The following is a 15,999-nucleotide window of genomic DNA, read 5'->3' on the forward strand; positions in this document are numbered from 1 at the left end:
CCAAACCTCCCAGCTGGGTCCTGCAGGTCCCTCTTCTCCCCCAACCTGCTGCTCTTCCCCACAGACCAAGAACTGGAGCCACAGAACTGGTGTTGCCGTTTCAACGACAAGCCCTCCTTCTGCGCCCTGTACCAGCTCAGGAGGCCCCGCGTCAGCTGCGCTGGGTACCAGCCCCCGAGGCCGGGTGAGGCTGCTGGAGCCCAGCCCTGGGGCAGGGCTGAAGTGGAAGATCTGGGGAGGGTTAGCCTCTCGGGGTCTGGACCGGGGCGGCACAAGCTTCCTGGGGCAGCGCTGTGACCACAAGGGAAGGTGGAGGTGTGTGTGGAGTGTGGCAGAGGAGGGACTTCACACACGGCCCTGCGGAGGGGGAGGTGTGGTAGGTGGGGAGGTAATGAGAGGACGTGAGGGGGCACACAAGCACAAGAGGGCTTTCGGGGAGGGTTAAATGCTCCATGAGCACCTCTCCAGGCTGAAGTCTCCCAGGTCTTTCCCTGGTCTGCCCTGCCAACGTGGTACCTCCTTTGTTCCAGCCTGGATGTTTGGGGACCCCCACATCACCACCTTGGATGGTACCAATTACACCTTCAATGGGCTGGGAGACTTCCTGCTGGTCCGGACCCGAGATAGAAACTCCTCCTTCCTGCTGCAGGGCCGCACTGCCCAGACCGGCTCGGCCCAGGCCACCAACTTCATTGCCTTCGCCGCTGAATACAACTCCAGCAGCCTGGACCCCATCACGGTGAGTGGGCCAGGGCGCTCCCCTCGCAGGGAGCCTTTAGTTCAGGGACCTTCAGCTGGAGACTGAGGCCCCGGAGGAGAAAGAGAAGGAAGAAGGGAAGGGAGCAGGAGGGAGGGAGGACGCATCCTGCCAGCACAGTGGTTCAGATTAGGAGTTTGGGATTAACACACATACACACTACTATGTATAAAATAGATCACCAACAAGGACCTACTATATAGCCCAGGGAACTATACTCAATATTTTGTAATAACCTATCAGGGAAGAGAATCTGAAGAATTATATATATATATTCTTCATATACATATATGTCTGAATTGCTGTGCTGTACACCTGAAACTAACACGATATTGTAAATCAACTATACTTCAATAAAAATAAATAAATAATGGGGAAAAAAAAAAGAAAGAGTCAACCTGGGAGACACAGGATTAGGGTCCTGGCTGTGAGACTGAAGAAACAACTTAACTTCCAGTGCCTCTTTTTCCTTAGAGTAAAATGGGGATATTAATATTACCTACCTCACAGGGCCGTTGTGAGATTTAAAAGCTAATCTATGAAACGTGCCTCGCTCAGAGCCTGGCCCGTGCCAAGCGCCTCACACCTGGTAGCTACATCACCTCGTGGTCACACTCCCCATCACCTTCACCTCCATCCAAGCCCCAGGCTCTGAGCTCTCCGTAACCTCCTTCCTCAGTTTCTGGGCCCACCTGCAGGTCGGGCTTAGGCCTCTGTCAATTCCCTTCCAGGTTCAATGGCTCCTTAAGCCCAGTGACACAATCCACGTTCTGCTCAACCACCAGACTGTAACATTTGAGACTAACCATGAAGATGCAATAGGTAGGCTGGGGACAGCCGTCAGCTGCCCTCTCCTGCTACCCTGGGGCAGGATCAGCAGGGTGCCCAGCACCAGGGAGAAGGGAGCTGGGGCGGAGAGGCAGTGGCATCGGGGCAGAGCAGCGTGGCCACCACCCCTGCTGTCCCTCCAGCAGCTGTGCCTGAGCAGTTTCTTCACCAGAGCTGGGCCTTAAACTTTCCCTCCTCACTTCTCTCCTTCCCCTGAGGCTGTGACAGCCTCTGTATGACAGCCCGTCCTCAGTCCCCAGGGAGAAGGGGGTGGGGTGGGCCGTGAAGGTGTCCTGTGAGTGTGGTTTGGGGCCACTGGAGTAGGACCCTACAGGGCATCTCCCAGCTGCTCTTAGTCTCCTCTCTGCATCTTGAAACTTCACTACTGCCAAGTCTTGGGCCTCCAGGGCTCCAACACTGGCTTTTTCCTCATTTGTCTCCCAACATTCCAGGCCAGGAGATGTTCAACACCTCTGGAGTTGTAATGACCCGCAATGGCTCCGTAGTATCAGCCAACTTTGATGGGGCAGTGACTATCTCAGTGATCGCTCTCTCCAACATCCTCCATGCCTCCTGCAGCCTCCCGGAGGAGTATCAGAACCACACAGAGGGCCTCATGGGTAAGGAGCAGGCAGGAGCCTGCCTCTGCAGTAGGAGCTCAGAACCCCCAGCCCGTAAGCATCTCCACCTCCAGTGGGCCTGTGGACATCACAGGTGGAGTTTCCTTTCTCAGCCTCCTTGGAACAGAGCCCTGAGGTTACAGAGCAGCAGGGAAGGAGGAGGGACCTCTTCAGCTACCTCTGAGGCTCACTTCCAGTCCTCCTGAAGCTCTGGGTCCAGGGCAGCCGAGGGGGCATCGAGCATGGGCTCTGGGGAGCATGGGGCCAGCAGCCACCCTTCCCCTCTCTCCCTCCCTCCCTCCCTCCCTCCCACTGGCTTCACACCTTCCCACCCTCCCCCATCCCCCATATTCCCTCCCTTCTTTCCCCACTTCCTCCTTCATTTCCTCCTTCCCTGAAGCAGAGGGGCAGGCTCTGAAGCTATAGTCCTCTCCTGGCCTCCTGGAGGACTGAACCGACAACAGATGCAACTGAAAGACGCTTCGCAGGCCCCCTACTCCCCACATCTCCATGTGACCTGTTGGAGGCTCCCCAGGGAAGGGGGGGGCCACAGTCCCAGGGTGGCTGACTCCTGCTCTGTCCCTCAGGCTTCTGGAACGGCAACCCAGATGATGACTTCAGGATGCCCAATGGCTCCACCCTTCCCCCAGGGAGCTCCGAGGAGATGCTTTTTCACTATGGAATGGCCTGTGAGTCTGAGCCGCAGGGTCCGCAGGCAGATGGGGTAGGGCCAGGATTAAGGAAGCTGCTGTACCGTCTCCCTCAGGCCTGTGGGGACCAGACCTCTGTCCTCTATGAGAGAGGAGTTGGAAGGAAGAGACCTGAGGATGCTGGTGCCACCTCAGATTTGTCCCCTCCACCCCAGATTTGTCCCCTCCACTTCCGTCCCACCTGCATCTCTCTACCTGGAAGAGAGGACGAGGAAGTTGCGTGGCCCTCACTCACTAGAGTGGGGACTTCCAGACTCAGAAGCTGGAAGTCACTCTGTCCTTCCACATCCCCCTCCCCCACCCAAACCATATAAAGTAAGGGTAAGGGGTGGACACAGCAGGAATATAGCTGGAGTCCCACCCTGGTGCCACCACCATCGCACCTTGTGTGTTTTAGGGGAAATCAACGGAACAAGCCTTTTTGGCAAGAGGGACGACCATTTGCCTTCCAACTTCACCCCTGTCTTCTTTTCACAACTGTCGGGAAACAAATCTTTGAATGAAAATTTGACCTCCAAGTGTAATGGAGATAGACAATGCATCTATGATGCCCTGGCCACAGGAAACAGGAGCCTTGGACTGTACACTGGGATGCTCTTTAGAAAATACCAGCAGATGAACACCACCCTGAGTAAGTGGTATGAGGCCCAGGGTGGCATGTGCAGAGTTAGGGAGCAGATGAGGTGACCCCCTTCCACGGCACTCCTTTAAGCTCCACATTTTTAAAACTTAACAGATTCTTTTGCTCATGTTATTCCTCTGCTCAAACCGTCCCATGATTCCCCAGCCCTGTCCTTATGATAACCTTCAAAGCCCTATCCAATCTGGCCCCATTGCCTCTCGAAACTCTTCTCCTAGGACTTCCCACCTCACTCATTCCACTCCAGCCCCACTGGATTCTTTGTGTTCTTCAAACATGCCAGGCTCACACCCGACTCCGAGACACTGCACGTGCTATCCTCTTTGCCTGGAACGCCCTTCCCCCAGAGAGCCACAAGCTTGTCCCTCACCTCCTTCCGGTCTCTATTCAAATGTCACCTTCTCAGCAGTGCCTTTCTTGGCTAGCCTGCCTAAAATTTCACATTCACCCCCACTTGCTATGTGCCTTCCCTGCTTTATTTTTTCTCCTTAGTATCCATAACTATCTAACATATTTTCTAATTTTCATAGGTATCTTTTTTATTTTTTGTTCATCGCTGCATCCTTACTACCTAGAACAGTGCCAGCCATAGAGTAGATGCTCAGTAAATATTTGTTATGACTGACTGAATGAATGAATGAATAAACAATTGTATGGAAATAGCAGGGCTCCAAAACACAGAGACCAGTGCAAAGGTTTTACTCCCTCTCCATTTCCTGACAAATGCAAAGCCCATCTAGATGTTACCCTCATGGTTTACAGCCCTCTTTCAAAGGTAAAACTCCGCAATGGTCTGAGCAACCCTGACCTCTGATTCACTTCATACCATGCCCAGAATAACATTCTGATCAGGAAAGAACTTGAATCCTGTTTGAGGAGAAGATAAAAAAGAGAATAAAGATTTGGGTGTGTGGGCAATACAACCACAACCTACTCTGCATGTGTTTGAGAGCAGGTACACAGAATAATTCCTGCTTCTGGAGGTAGGTCACAGCCTGGGCAATGCTTCACACAAGAGAGAGGACTAAAGAAACAGGAGGCCCAGAAGGCAAGAGAGTATCTTGCCTCACTCCTCGCATTCCTTCTTTGTGTCTCAGATCAGTACCCCCCCTCTATTGAGGGTCCTGATGTCATGGAAGCCTATATGGGACAGGCCAAGCTGGTTAATTACACCAGCAGCACTAAGGACGTCACATTCACTCTCAGAAACAACTGCACTGACTTCAAGCTCTTTGGTAAGAATCCTTGGCTGGGGCTGTAGCAGATGAGGTCAGAGTCAAGCTCTGGGTAATTTTGTTATACCCTGTGCAACTTCATGTCACTTTTCCATTGGAATATCCAGGACCAACATTTCTTGGGAATAATCCCTATAATTCAAATAGGTGCCCCCAGTGAATAGTAGTGATGGGCTTATGGAGATTTGGCTGGCTAGCTAGACTGTCTCTGGGCACGTACAACTGATTCAAAGATCATTTCATCTCAGTCTTATAATATGCAATCATCCTTATGCAATCAACAAATTATTAGAATAAATATAACAATTAAGAAATACTAATTTAAAACATTTTCATATCTATTAAAAGAAGGATATAATATGGAACGAGATTTAAAGAAATGCAAATAACTTCATTTGGTACCTTTCTCACTATTTTTATGTTTGTCAACCATGTTTACCTCACTTCGCCTCTCTTTATCTGCTTTTCTGCGCTGAGACCAAGCAAAGCTTCATCTTTCCCTCCCAGTAATGGTGTGAAGACCCCATTTCAGGCCTGTAACCATGATCTGGGTCAATAATAATAATAATAATCTGGGAATTCCCAGATTAATAATAATAATAATAATCTGGGAATTCACTGGCAGTCCAGTCGTTAAGACTCGGCACTTTCACTGCCGTGGGCCCGGGCTCAGTCCCCAGCTGGGGAACTAAGATCCCACAAACCATGAGGCATGGCCAAAAAAAAAAAAAAAAAAAAAGTGCAAAAAAAAAAAGAGTCAAAGCCCACAGGATGTAGCTTGCCTTCTGTTGCCAGCACTAATTAAGCTGGTGACTGTTCTTTGCTAAACCAAAGCCCTTAGGGGCCTTATTCTGAGCTCTGAGCACCTCTCTGACTCATTTTCTTTCTCTGCATAAGAAGGGACTGCTTTGGCTGTACCCTGTTGCTCCATGTAGCGTCCCCCCAGGTGCCAAATTAACAGTATCAGGAGATTTTCTCCTCCACTGAGCTCCTATCCTGAAGAGTGCTGGCCTGGAAGTTATGCTCGCTTGTTCCCTACTATCAGCTCTTCTCAATCTACTGTTTTAAGGAGACGTTCCTATTTTCTTGAAAAACATAAGACAGGTTGGACCAGAAGAGTCCTTATTGATAGGTAGCAGTGTTACACTGTAGTCTGGTGTCCGAAGGTGGCTGGTCAAAACTCCAGGCAATGAGAGCAGTGGGTGAGAAATCAGGACGACGGATGAGGATGCCATGAAGCTGAAGTCAGTCTGGCCTGCAGTGTAGCCTGGGGAAGTGTTGGGCGGATCCTGGCCTTCATCCTCCATCCCCCCTGGATGTCCCATCCTGGTGCACGCCTAGGCAGGTTTGCCTTTTGGGGTCTCTTCAGGGGGAGCAGCTGCAGGGTCCACCCTATGATCCCTGAGTTGGGCTGGTGCCACCTCCAGCTCGGGGCGTGATCAGGATCACTCCAGGAAACCAGCCTTGCTCAAGGAAATGCCGGAGAAAATTGGAGGGGTGGTCTGAGAGGGGTGCGGGAAGTCCAGCATCAGCACTTGGGGTGGCAGAGAGCAGGCCTCCAGCTCTCAACAGTCTCGTCTTCCCTGGGGCAGAGAATGGGGCATTGCTATGGACACCAAAGTTGCTGGAACCATTTACTCTGGAGATTCTAGCAAGAAGTGCCAAGGACAACTTGTCATCTGTACTCAAGCCAAGGACGGTGGTCTGTGCGTGCAAGGCAGAGAGCCAGTGTTTATATAACCAGACCAGCCGGGTGGGTGATTCCTCCCTGGAGGTGAGTGGTGAAGAGGGCTGGGGGGAGGTTTCCAAGTTGAGGGAAAGGAAGTGGGAACTGAAAGGATGTCGTCCTTCAGCTCTTCTGTGCTAATGTGTGTGATGGGAGGTGGGTGGAGCTGTGGTAGGTGAGTAGAGCAGACACCAATCTCGGGCCACAACTGACAAGTGTAAGAAATAGAACTTCCTTTACTGCTTATAGCTCAACTGAATTTTTATCTCCCAGCTCCCATTTAGCCAGGCTGGCAGGAAACTTCCACCTCAGTCTTTCTTAGAGCTGCCCAGTGGTTCCCAGCTCCATGGTTCTGGAGTGAGACAGTGAAGTAAGACAGTAAGATGTGGGTAGGAAGGTGCCCATGTGGTCCCTGGGCCTGAGTCTACACGGATCACAGCTCCATGCACCCTCCCTTCAGACATAGGGGAGTGCTCTGTGGCTTCTGGGTCTTGCTCAGACACAGGAAACCCTCTGCAGAGTGGCTTAGGGTCCCATCTGCCTAGAAGCACTGCGTAGCCATTTCTCTGGGGCTTCATCTTCATGGTGTTGGGAAGAGAAGTACAGATCCCTCTGATCTTGGTCCCCCCAAAACCTTTTTTTTTCCCTTTTTACTCTCTTCCTCCAACTAAAAGAAGCATCTCTTTTGAAGTTTGAAGAAAATCCTTCTCCATTCAAGTTTCTAGCCAAGATACTTGGCCTAAGTCCATGAATCTGGCCCCATCTGCTTTTTTTTTTTTCCACCTTTTGGGGGGAGTCAGAAAGGAAAGTGTTCGGCTGGCAATACCCCACTACCTCCTTCACCTCTTACACACACACACACACACACACACACACACACACCCTTCTCCTGAAGCATGAGCAGAGAATTCCTACTTGAAAGGGAGAGAGGTGGAGGAGTCCAGGAGGCAGAAAAGGAAAAAAATACAGAGTGGGGGGAAAAGGGATTAAAATTAATATATTATTTTAGATATCCCAAGATATCCAGTCTTGGCAGTACAAAGTGTTAAAGGGTTCCATTTCGGGGAGCTTTCCAGCGTCATCTCAGTAGGCGAGATAGAAAAGAGAGATGAGGAACTTGATGAGGATCTGGACCATTCCCCTCCCTGTGCCCTTGTTCTGGTTATTGCGCGCTTTCACCGTGCTCAGCAGCGAACCTCCTTCTTCTTGGTTGGGAGTCAGCAAGGGAAGAGAGAGCAGGAAACTGCAGCTTACATAGGATCCAGTTTTCCAGGGATAGTAGCATATTTATTTATTTAGCCCCTGTCTTACTCTAGGAAGGGTTTCAGGCAAGGAGATTTGCTGTGAGAGGGAAGAGGCTGGGATCCCGGGGCAGGGGCCAGGCAGAGGGCTCAGGAAAAGGATGGCCCAGGGAGGCCATGTGGCCTGGAGGACGGTCTGCCTTTGACAGGGACGTGCAGGCCCAGGGCCTGTTCAAGAAACTGCTCAGTGGATACTGGCAGAATTAAGACAAGGACTCAGGGTCCATGGATTCTCAGACCAGAGGGGTTGGTGCAACACCCCAGAAACCCTTAATGGTTCAGCCTCCTGACCACCCAGTGATCAGCAACCCATTCCAGGTGGCCGACTGCAGGTGTGACGGGAACACCTTAGGCCGCTACTGCAACCGCTCCAAGGACCCCTGTGACGAGCAGTGCTTCCCGAATGTGAAGTGCATTTCCGGGAAGGGCTGCGAGGCCTGCCCACCGAACCTGACTGGGGATGGACGTCACTGTGCACGTGAGCTGGGGACAGGGCCTCGGCAGGAGGAGGTTCTGGGGACAGGTGACATCTCGAGGGCCTAAGACAACTGGGCGAACCATTTCTCCCCCCTTTCCAGCAAGTCTTTAGAATGTACAATACAGGTGGGTATGGTAAGGAGGTAAGGTGGGTATGGCAGCGTGTGAGGCCGAAGGAGAAGAGATTGTACAGGCATGGAGGAGGGGCCAGAGCTGAGCAGCCCTGAGGCACTGTTGGGGGAAACCCAGGGCAAAAGACTGAAGATGGCCTGGAGAGGGGAGGGAAATTTTAGCAGCAGCCAGGGAACCAGAAGTACGCTGGGGTGGGGCCCTCAGGCTCCCGGGGGTTTTCAGAGATGCAAGGCCCAGGGTCTCTGCATTTCCCTAGTCAGGACATTGTGTGAGGGGGGGCTGGGGGGCGGGGGTGCTGCCATGGGCATCTGGTGACAGGGGTGCCTCGTCTTCCCTTTGAGTCCTCCTTCCACCATCTGTTGCTCGACCTTTGAGCCATCAGAGTCATGAGGGCATCACGGTGAGGCCTCCACTAAGCCCCCTGAAGCGCCCCAGTGAAATCTAGAGACCACTGTATCTTCTGAGCAGAGACCAGAGAGGTAGAACCACAGCCTTATAAAGGCAGAAAAGGGGATGGAAGTGAAGAAAACAGGCTGGTGGGCTTTCCTGAAAGAGGGTCCTTTCCTGATGGGAAGGGTCTGATACTTCTGGTTCCCTGGCTGCGGCTCCATTCCCTCAGTAGAATTAGGAGAACCCTTACCTGGCAGGGGAAAAAGGGTCGCCCGGCAAAGAAACGTCTGGAAAAGGAAGAAGGATAGTTCGCGGTTCAGAGTGGCCCACAAGCAGAATGCAGTTTAAGTGGGCTTTGCGGGAAAGAAGTCAAGCCTGTCCTGGGAGCAGCTTTCCCTGGGCCGGGGGCCGCCCCTTGCTGCTGAGTGAGGTGTTGCTGACCTCTCTGCTCCCCCTGCAGCTCTGGAGAACCCTTTCCTCTGTCAGAACAAGTCCTGCCCTGAGAATTACTGCTACAACAACGGCCACTGCTACATCTCCCAGGCTCTGGCCTGCCAGCCCGTCTGCACCTGCCCCCCAGCCTTCACCGACAGCCGCTGCTTCCTGGCTGGGAACAATTTCCCTCCAACCGTCCGTCTAGGTACGACCAGATACTCCGCCATCCCCACTTCTCTCGCCTTGGGGGACGATATGGGGCTCTGGGGGCCAGGCTAAGTCCCTCAAACTCACAGGACACAACTCCAAATTTCCCTCAGGTGGTGGTAAGTTGTAGGCTATGGGAGCGAGTGGGGGGCTGCTGTCACAGCATGACCCACGGGCCTGAGCAGTCTGCTGAGGAAAGACCGAAGGTGACCTCACAGCTCAGCAAGACAAGAGTCAGGGAAGCCTTGACCGTAGTCCAACATGCATTTGTGTGAGGGTCAGCAGACTTGGCCACTTGTGCTGATCCTCCTGGTAAACCTGTGAGGTGATTATGGACCTCCTTCTCCCATCTCCAGAGCTTCCCTTAAGGATCATCCATCTCTCGCTCATTGAAGACGAAGGTGCCTCCCAAGCAGATGTCAATGCCTCGGTCAGTGCTGCAGGCCAGCTCTGGGTGGGGAGGCGGGTCTTGGCAGGTTCAGGGCGGGGTCTTAGCCATGGCTTGTGCGTTCTGCATCTCATAATCCATCTAGATTCAACTGCCAGAGGAGGCTGGAGCCTCCTGCCCCAGGGAAGGCTGAGGGTGAGGAAAGCAGGAAGGCCTAGGACAGAGACCTCCAAGGGGGTTAGAATGACCAACTCAATGAATAGAGTCCAGGGTGGCCGAGTCAATGCAGCCTGTCCTTCCGATCATCCCTCAAGACCTGCCCTTGGATGGTATATGGAAGAAACACAAGAGGGCATTTCACCTCCAGGAAGCCTTCCCTGACTTTGCTGAGGAAACTGGGCCTCCCTCTTCTTGGCTCCCACGCCCTTGTCCATTCCCCAATCACAGGCAAAGTAGCACAGTAGTTGAGTTACTGAGGCTCTAGAATCCTACCCAGGTTCAAATCCTGACACCACCACTCACTAGAGCAGGTGTAATAATTAGACAAATTATTTGAACTCCCATCTGTAAAAATAAAAGTAATAACAGTACTTATGTCAATGGTTTGTGTCAAGGTTTAAATGATAATGTAGGTAGAGCGCTCAGCACGGTGCCTAAAACACAATGTATTAAAAAAATTATCCAAATGATTATTACTACTGTTGCTACTACTACTACTACAGCACTCCACACTCTGTATGGTAAAATCTGTTGACATTTGTCTACTGCGCCAGACTATGGGTCTTTAAGAATGGACTGTTCCTAAGTCACACTGACATCCCTCGCACCTGACCATCCCCTAGGACTGGCTAAGTATAACCTCTGTTCAATATACACGTGGGGAGAGAATGAATGGGTAAATCGGGGATCAGAGGCAAGGTAGAGGTCATTCATTTCAGATTCTCCCCTTGTGATAGGAAGTGGGGGTGAGGATATGTAAAGTCCTTCACTCACCAACAAACTTCTATTAAGCAGGGACCTGTGCCAGTCACCAGGCTAGGCTGCGGTGTGGGGACGCAGAAATGCATAAGAAACATTCCGGTGTCTTGGGTCCTCATCTTCAAAGAAGGAAACAGGGAGTTCCCTGGGTTCAATCCCTGGTCAGGGAACTGAGATCCCACAAGCCGTGGGGTGTGGCCAGAAAAAAAAAAAAAAAAAGGGAAGAAGGAAACAGAAAGGGATGAATATGTGCATTAAAGTGGGAAGGGTCTCCTCTCTGGATTGGGCCTCACCCTCACTTCCACCCTCCCACCCCGACTCCCATCCTCTGCCCTAGGTGGCCTATAGACTGAGGAACCTGGATGTGCGGGCCTTTCTCTGGAACAGACAAGTGGATCGAATGTAAGTGGGACTGTCCCCACCTGGTCACCGGGTCCTCCCCCAAACTCCTCACCCTTTGGCCCCTCACTGCACCCCTCCCATACAGTGAACCCCCAAGAGCACTGGCCTCAGGAAGCTCCCTTCACTGCTGGAACATCATCTCGGAGTTCCAGTACCGCCCTGGGGGCCCTGTCATCGACTTCCTGAATACCCAGCTGCTAGACGCAGTGGTGGAGGCGTTCTTAACTCCATGGAGGAGGTGGAAGAGAAGTGCGGGGCCCAGGAACAACGTGACCTTCCACCCCATCCGCAGGAAGGACGTGTACAGTATGATGGCTCGTGAGTCACTGTCTTGGGGACAGCTACTGGGATAGCTGAGGGGGGAGGTAAGCAGAGGGAGCCTGTCACAGATCTGCAGCCCACACAAATCCATGGCTGAAATGTGTTCTACAGCGAGCCACAGACAAAAATTAAGTTAATTTAGGTTTTTTTAGTTTGTAATTTTTGAGAGAAATTGTGAACATTTTACCCACCAGCCTTCTAAATTCAAGAACAGGCACACAAAATACTGCTTGATGAATCCCCACGTATACAGTTTCACAGAGCAATTACTCCAACTGCTGCTTTCCTGACCATCACTGCTAGCGGTTTTCTTTCCACAAAATTGTTAATGATTTGGTTAAAAGACCATTGTACTTTATAAACATAAACAAGGACATTCTTTTTGCCTTTGCCCTCCAGCTGGAGATATTAAGTTGAAGGCTGGAGACCTGGCCCAGGGGCAGAGATATCCCTTCCCTGAAAGAGTGTGACCCCATGCAAAAGCCATCCCCAGTCTAGGCCTCCACAATCCCATCTGGAAAATGAGATGGGATTTCTGAGGTCCCTTTCAACTCTGACAGCCCCTAATTATCCCGGAACAGGAATGAGATAGGTTGGCAAGCTTGCCAGGGAAGGAAAGGAATAGCCCACTGTATTTTGTGAGTCAGGCAGAGAACAGGGCAGTGAGTATGTCAAACCCAACAGAAGCTGCTGTGTTACCTGGGTCCAGGACCAAGCCAGAGCTTCTTTTAGAATCCAGGCTAAGCCTCCTCCGTCCCAGGGACAACGATGTGAAATTCTCCAAACTACCATGCGTATGGGTGGTAGAGGGGTAGGGTTGGGGTTAAGAGGACACCCCAGACCTGATTGTGCCTTTTGTTAGAGAAAACAAACAAACAAACAAACATCCCACAATTTTTATTATACAAGTACAATGTGTTTATTGTAGAAACTTTAGGAAACACAAATTAACAAAAAGAAAAAAAAAAACCACTTGTAATCCCAGTCCCCAGAGACAAATCCATTTTGCACCTATTTTTCTGAATTTTTTTTATGCATAGGAACCTTCACACATATAAACTTATTTACAATAAAGGGATCAAATCATGCCTAATGTTTGTTAACCTCCTCATTACTGAAATAATTGTGAACATATTATCTTGTATATTGTATACACATTCCAATTTCATATATTATTTTACAATATGTCTTAATATAGTGTGCTATAATAGATTTTAAAAAGAATGTTATACTAATAGTGACCATTTAATTAGGGCTTCCTGTGTCAGGCACTGTACTGAATACTCTGTTTATATTATCTCATTTAAAATTTACAGCAAGGTAGTTTCCTTTTAAAAATAAGGAACTGAGGCTGAAAGAGTTAAGAAATTTCCCCTAAATCACACAACCAGTTAGTAGTAGAGTCTGAATTTCAACTCAGGTCTGGCTGATTTCAAAGCATATGCTCTTAACCAATGCATTTTTCATACCGTGGTGCTTATCAGTTGCACAATATTTAACAAAACCACTCCTGTTGAACATCATTGCTCTTATTAACCATGCTGCTCTGGTCTTCCATGAACATATGTAGTTTTCATGTGTGTTTCCAATTATTTCTCAGGATAAGTGCCTGAAAATGGAATTCTTTATCCAAAAGGTATAGATCTGGTGTTAATCGGTTGCTTTCTATATTCACTTTTATCCCACCTGACAGTGAATGTGAGCACGCTGGAAACTTACTTCCAATGCAGCGGATACAAGGGCTACCACCTGGTCTTCCACCCCCAGAGCGGCTTCACCTGCGTGTCCCCCTGCAGTGAGGGCTACTGTGAGCACGGAGGCCAGTGCCAGCACCTGCCCGATGGGCCCCGCTGCAGGTGGGCGGGGCTGGGGGCATGAGGCGGCGGGCAGTGCTGGGAATCCAAGCTGCAAGGGGTCCAGAAATGCCATGGTGTCTGAAAATTTAGGATGGTTCCATTTGTAATTAAGAGAAAGGGGATCAGAGGGGAAAGGGACAATGGAAAAGAAGATGTGTCCATGCCTAAACTGTACGGATGAAAAAGTTGCTATGTTACCTATCAACTCAAACCAGCTACTGGGTAGATATTATGACCACTTTAGAGATGAGAAAACTGCAGCTTAGAGACGATAAGGAATCTGCCTAAGGTACCCAGCAAGTTAAGTAACAGGATCGGGGTTCCAAAGCCAGACTCTCCCACCTGATTTTGCTTCTTGGGTGGACAGCCTGCTGCCTCGTTGTGGAAAAGGAACCCATTGTCTTGTGTCTAGGCCCGGCCCTGCCCCTCCTTAAGAGTAACAGTCAGGGGAGGCCCTCTCAAACTGGCGCCCTCTGTCCCAACGGTTCATCAGCAGTCTGAGGGTCTCCCGTGAGGGGAGGGCGCTAGGCCGCAGGCCTGCCATGGAGAGGGGCAGCGCCACCTGGGCCCTCTTGTCACATCGGTGCCCTCCGTCTACGCTTGCTCCCACTGCAGTTGCAGATGGGCCCAGCCCTCTCCGCTCCCGGGTCCAAGGAGGGGGCGGGTGGAGCCTAGCACTGGACCCCAGCTCTCCGGGGGCAGGCAGGGTTTGTGACTGCGCATGCTCACCTGCGGCCAGCCCCGCCCCCTCCCCGAAGTCCCTGTGGAGGCGACCTTAGATGAATTCACCACCACCCCCCCACTCCCCGTCCCCGCCTGCATTGGTAGCCCAGTGGCCTCCCCTCAGCTCCAAGTCAGGGCTGAGTCCGCCCCTTCCCTAGAGGGGAGCCGAGCCTGTCGTGGAAAACCTCCTCTGGCCCGACAGAGAGGAGGGATGGGGAGGCTGAGCGCCCTGCTGACCGTGTCCCCTCTCTCTGTCCCCAGCTGTGAGCCCTTCTCCATCTACATGCCCTGGGGCGAGCGCTGTGAGCACCTGAGTTTGAAACTCGGCGCCTTCTTCGGGATCCTTTTCGGGGCCCTGGGCGCCCTCCTGCTGCTGGGGGTCGTGTTGTTCGTGTTCCTGCGCTTCTGGGGCTGGTCCGGGACCCGTTTCTCCTACCCGCTGGGCTCCTAAAGCTGAGGCCTTGCCCCGAACGGGCTGCTGTGGCCTATGATACCTCAGGAGCCACTCCAGCCTCACCTGCACACACTCCCAGGCGCCGTGGTTTAGGGAGACTGGAAGAAGTAAGGTGACTGATGAGGATTCAGGATTCTTTAAGAAGAATGAATAATGGGAATGAATAATAAAGACCACACCTTGTCAGTACGGAAGACACAGAGGCTGACAGGAAGAGGCCATAAAGGCCTACTATATAAGTAGATGGATTCTCACACACACAGACCCACACAGAGGACAGTGACCTACAGGAACACTACGTGCGCACACCAGAGTTGATGGGGTGATGGCTCTAAATTAAAAACCAAAATACATTTGCACACAAAAGTCTCCAGTTTACTTCTAATTAAAGTCTATTTAAGTAAAATCCCTCTGACTTTTTGTGTTCCCAAAGCCATGGATTTCATTCATGATTTTCCTTTGGTGGCTAAAGGGCCTGAGACAGAGGGTGGAGGGAGCCGAGGTCGGTTGGACCCAGTCCTGCTTCAGCCCTCAGTTACTCCATGTCGGGAAGCTCGGTTACTCCAGCCCAGACTTGGATCTTTGCTTCAGTCTCCATATCCCTTTCTTCCCCTCCCCCCAACACAAGCCAAGGCCTGGCCCTCTGAGGAGGCTGGTAAGGATACGCCCATATGGAGTATCCCCAACTCTCTCCCAGGACCCCTCCCTGCCTTGCTGGTCTCTGCCCATCAGTTTCAAGAGGATAAGTATGCAGTGCCTTTTCCTATCTGGAGTGTTCCCTGGAGGAAGGATTAAATCATTTCAGCTCCCTTTCCAGGAACCACCCCATCCTTAGATCTAGGGTACCCAACCCCTGATACATTTTCTCTGTCCTTTCCTGGGCCCCAGTTGGAGTCTTTTGAGCTGCTCCACCCCATAGTCCCTCAGCCCCACTCTGTCTGCTCTTCCCAGGAACCTGATCAGTTTCCACCTCATCCTTCTCTCTTAGCAGGCAGAACTTTACACATATCTGGTATAACAACTCCAGCGACAACTGGTCCACACCCCCTGTGTCCAGAGCACCTCGGTTCCAATCCTATGCAGAAGCTGGGTAGTTGCCTTTTGGTCCTATATCCCAAATCCATGAAGAGAGAATCTGATTGGTCCAGCTTATGTCAGTTGTCCCTCCCTGGTCCAATCAAGTGTAACCACAGAGTAGGAAAAGAGGTCACATGATACAAACCTGGTGATCAGGCTCAGACTTGTAGGTGAGTAAGTGGTGTTGGAAGAAGTTCCAAGAGAAACATGATTTCTGATCTGAGCAGAGACTCCAAACTGTCTGCTTTACGTAGAGAACGACTTCACCCAGCAGGTGAAGCGCCTCCCAGTATGTACATGTCTGTCGTTTTACCCTCAAATGCCCCCAAGTGTAATCAAGTC

The 15,999-nt window shown here is 51.2% G+C and overlaps 1 protein-coding gene across 3 annotated transcripts in view; it reads left to right on the plus strand.

Moving 5' to 3' along the window:
• Positions 1–14,986, plus strand: part of MUC4 (mucin 4, cell surface associated) — a 54,034-nt gene extending 39,048 nt beyond the window's left edge. For all 3 annotated transcript variants that reach the window (XM_082458493.1, XM_082458495.1, XM_082458494.1), the window contains 15 exons: positions 65–184; positions 531–739; positions 1,489–1,579; positions 2,038–2,205; positions 2,793–2,894; positions 3,313–3,546; positions 4,653–4,790; positions 6,383–6,564; positions 8,136–8,295; positions 9,277–9,456; positions 9,815–9,888; positions 11,162–11,226; positions 11,312–11,544; positions 13,241–13,403; positions 14,388–14,986. In XM_082458493.1, the coding sequence (XP_082314619.1) occupies positions 65–184; positions 531–739; positions 1,489–1,579; positions 2,038–2,205; positions 2,793–2,894; positions 3,313–3,546; positions 4,653–4,790; positions 6,383–6,564; positions 8,136–8,295; positions 9,277–9,456; positions 9,815–9,888; positions 11,162–11,226; positions 11,312–11,544; positions 13,241–13,403; positions 14,388–14,577 (2,309 nt within the window). In that variant the 3' untranslated portion in view covers positions 14,578–14,986. The remainder of the gene's footprint in view (positions 1–64; positions 185–530; positions 740–1,488; positions 1,580–2,037; positions 2,206–2,792; positions 2,895–3,312; positions 3,547–4,652; positions 4,791–6,382; positions 6,565–8,135; positions 8,296–9,276; positions 9,457–9,814; positions 9,889–11,161; positions 11,227–11,311; positions 11,545–13,240; positions 13,404–14,387) is intronic.
• Positions 14,987–15,999: the final 1,013 nt, after the last annotated feature.

Source organism: Balaenoptera physalus, assembly GCF_965194825.1.
Source record: "Balaenoptera physalus genome assembly, chromosome: 4".
Lineage (NCBI taxonomy): Eukaryota > Metazoa > Chordata > Mammalia > Artiodactyla > Balaenopteridae > Balaenoptera > Balaenoptera physalus.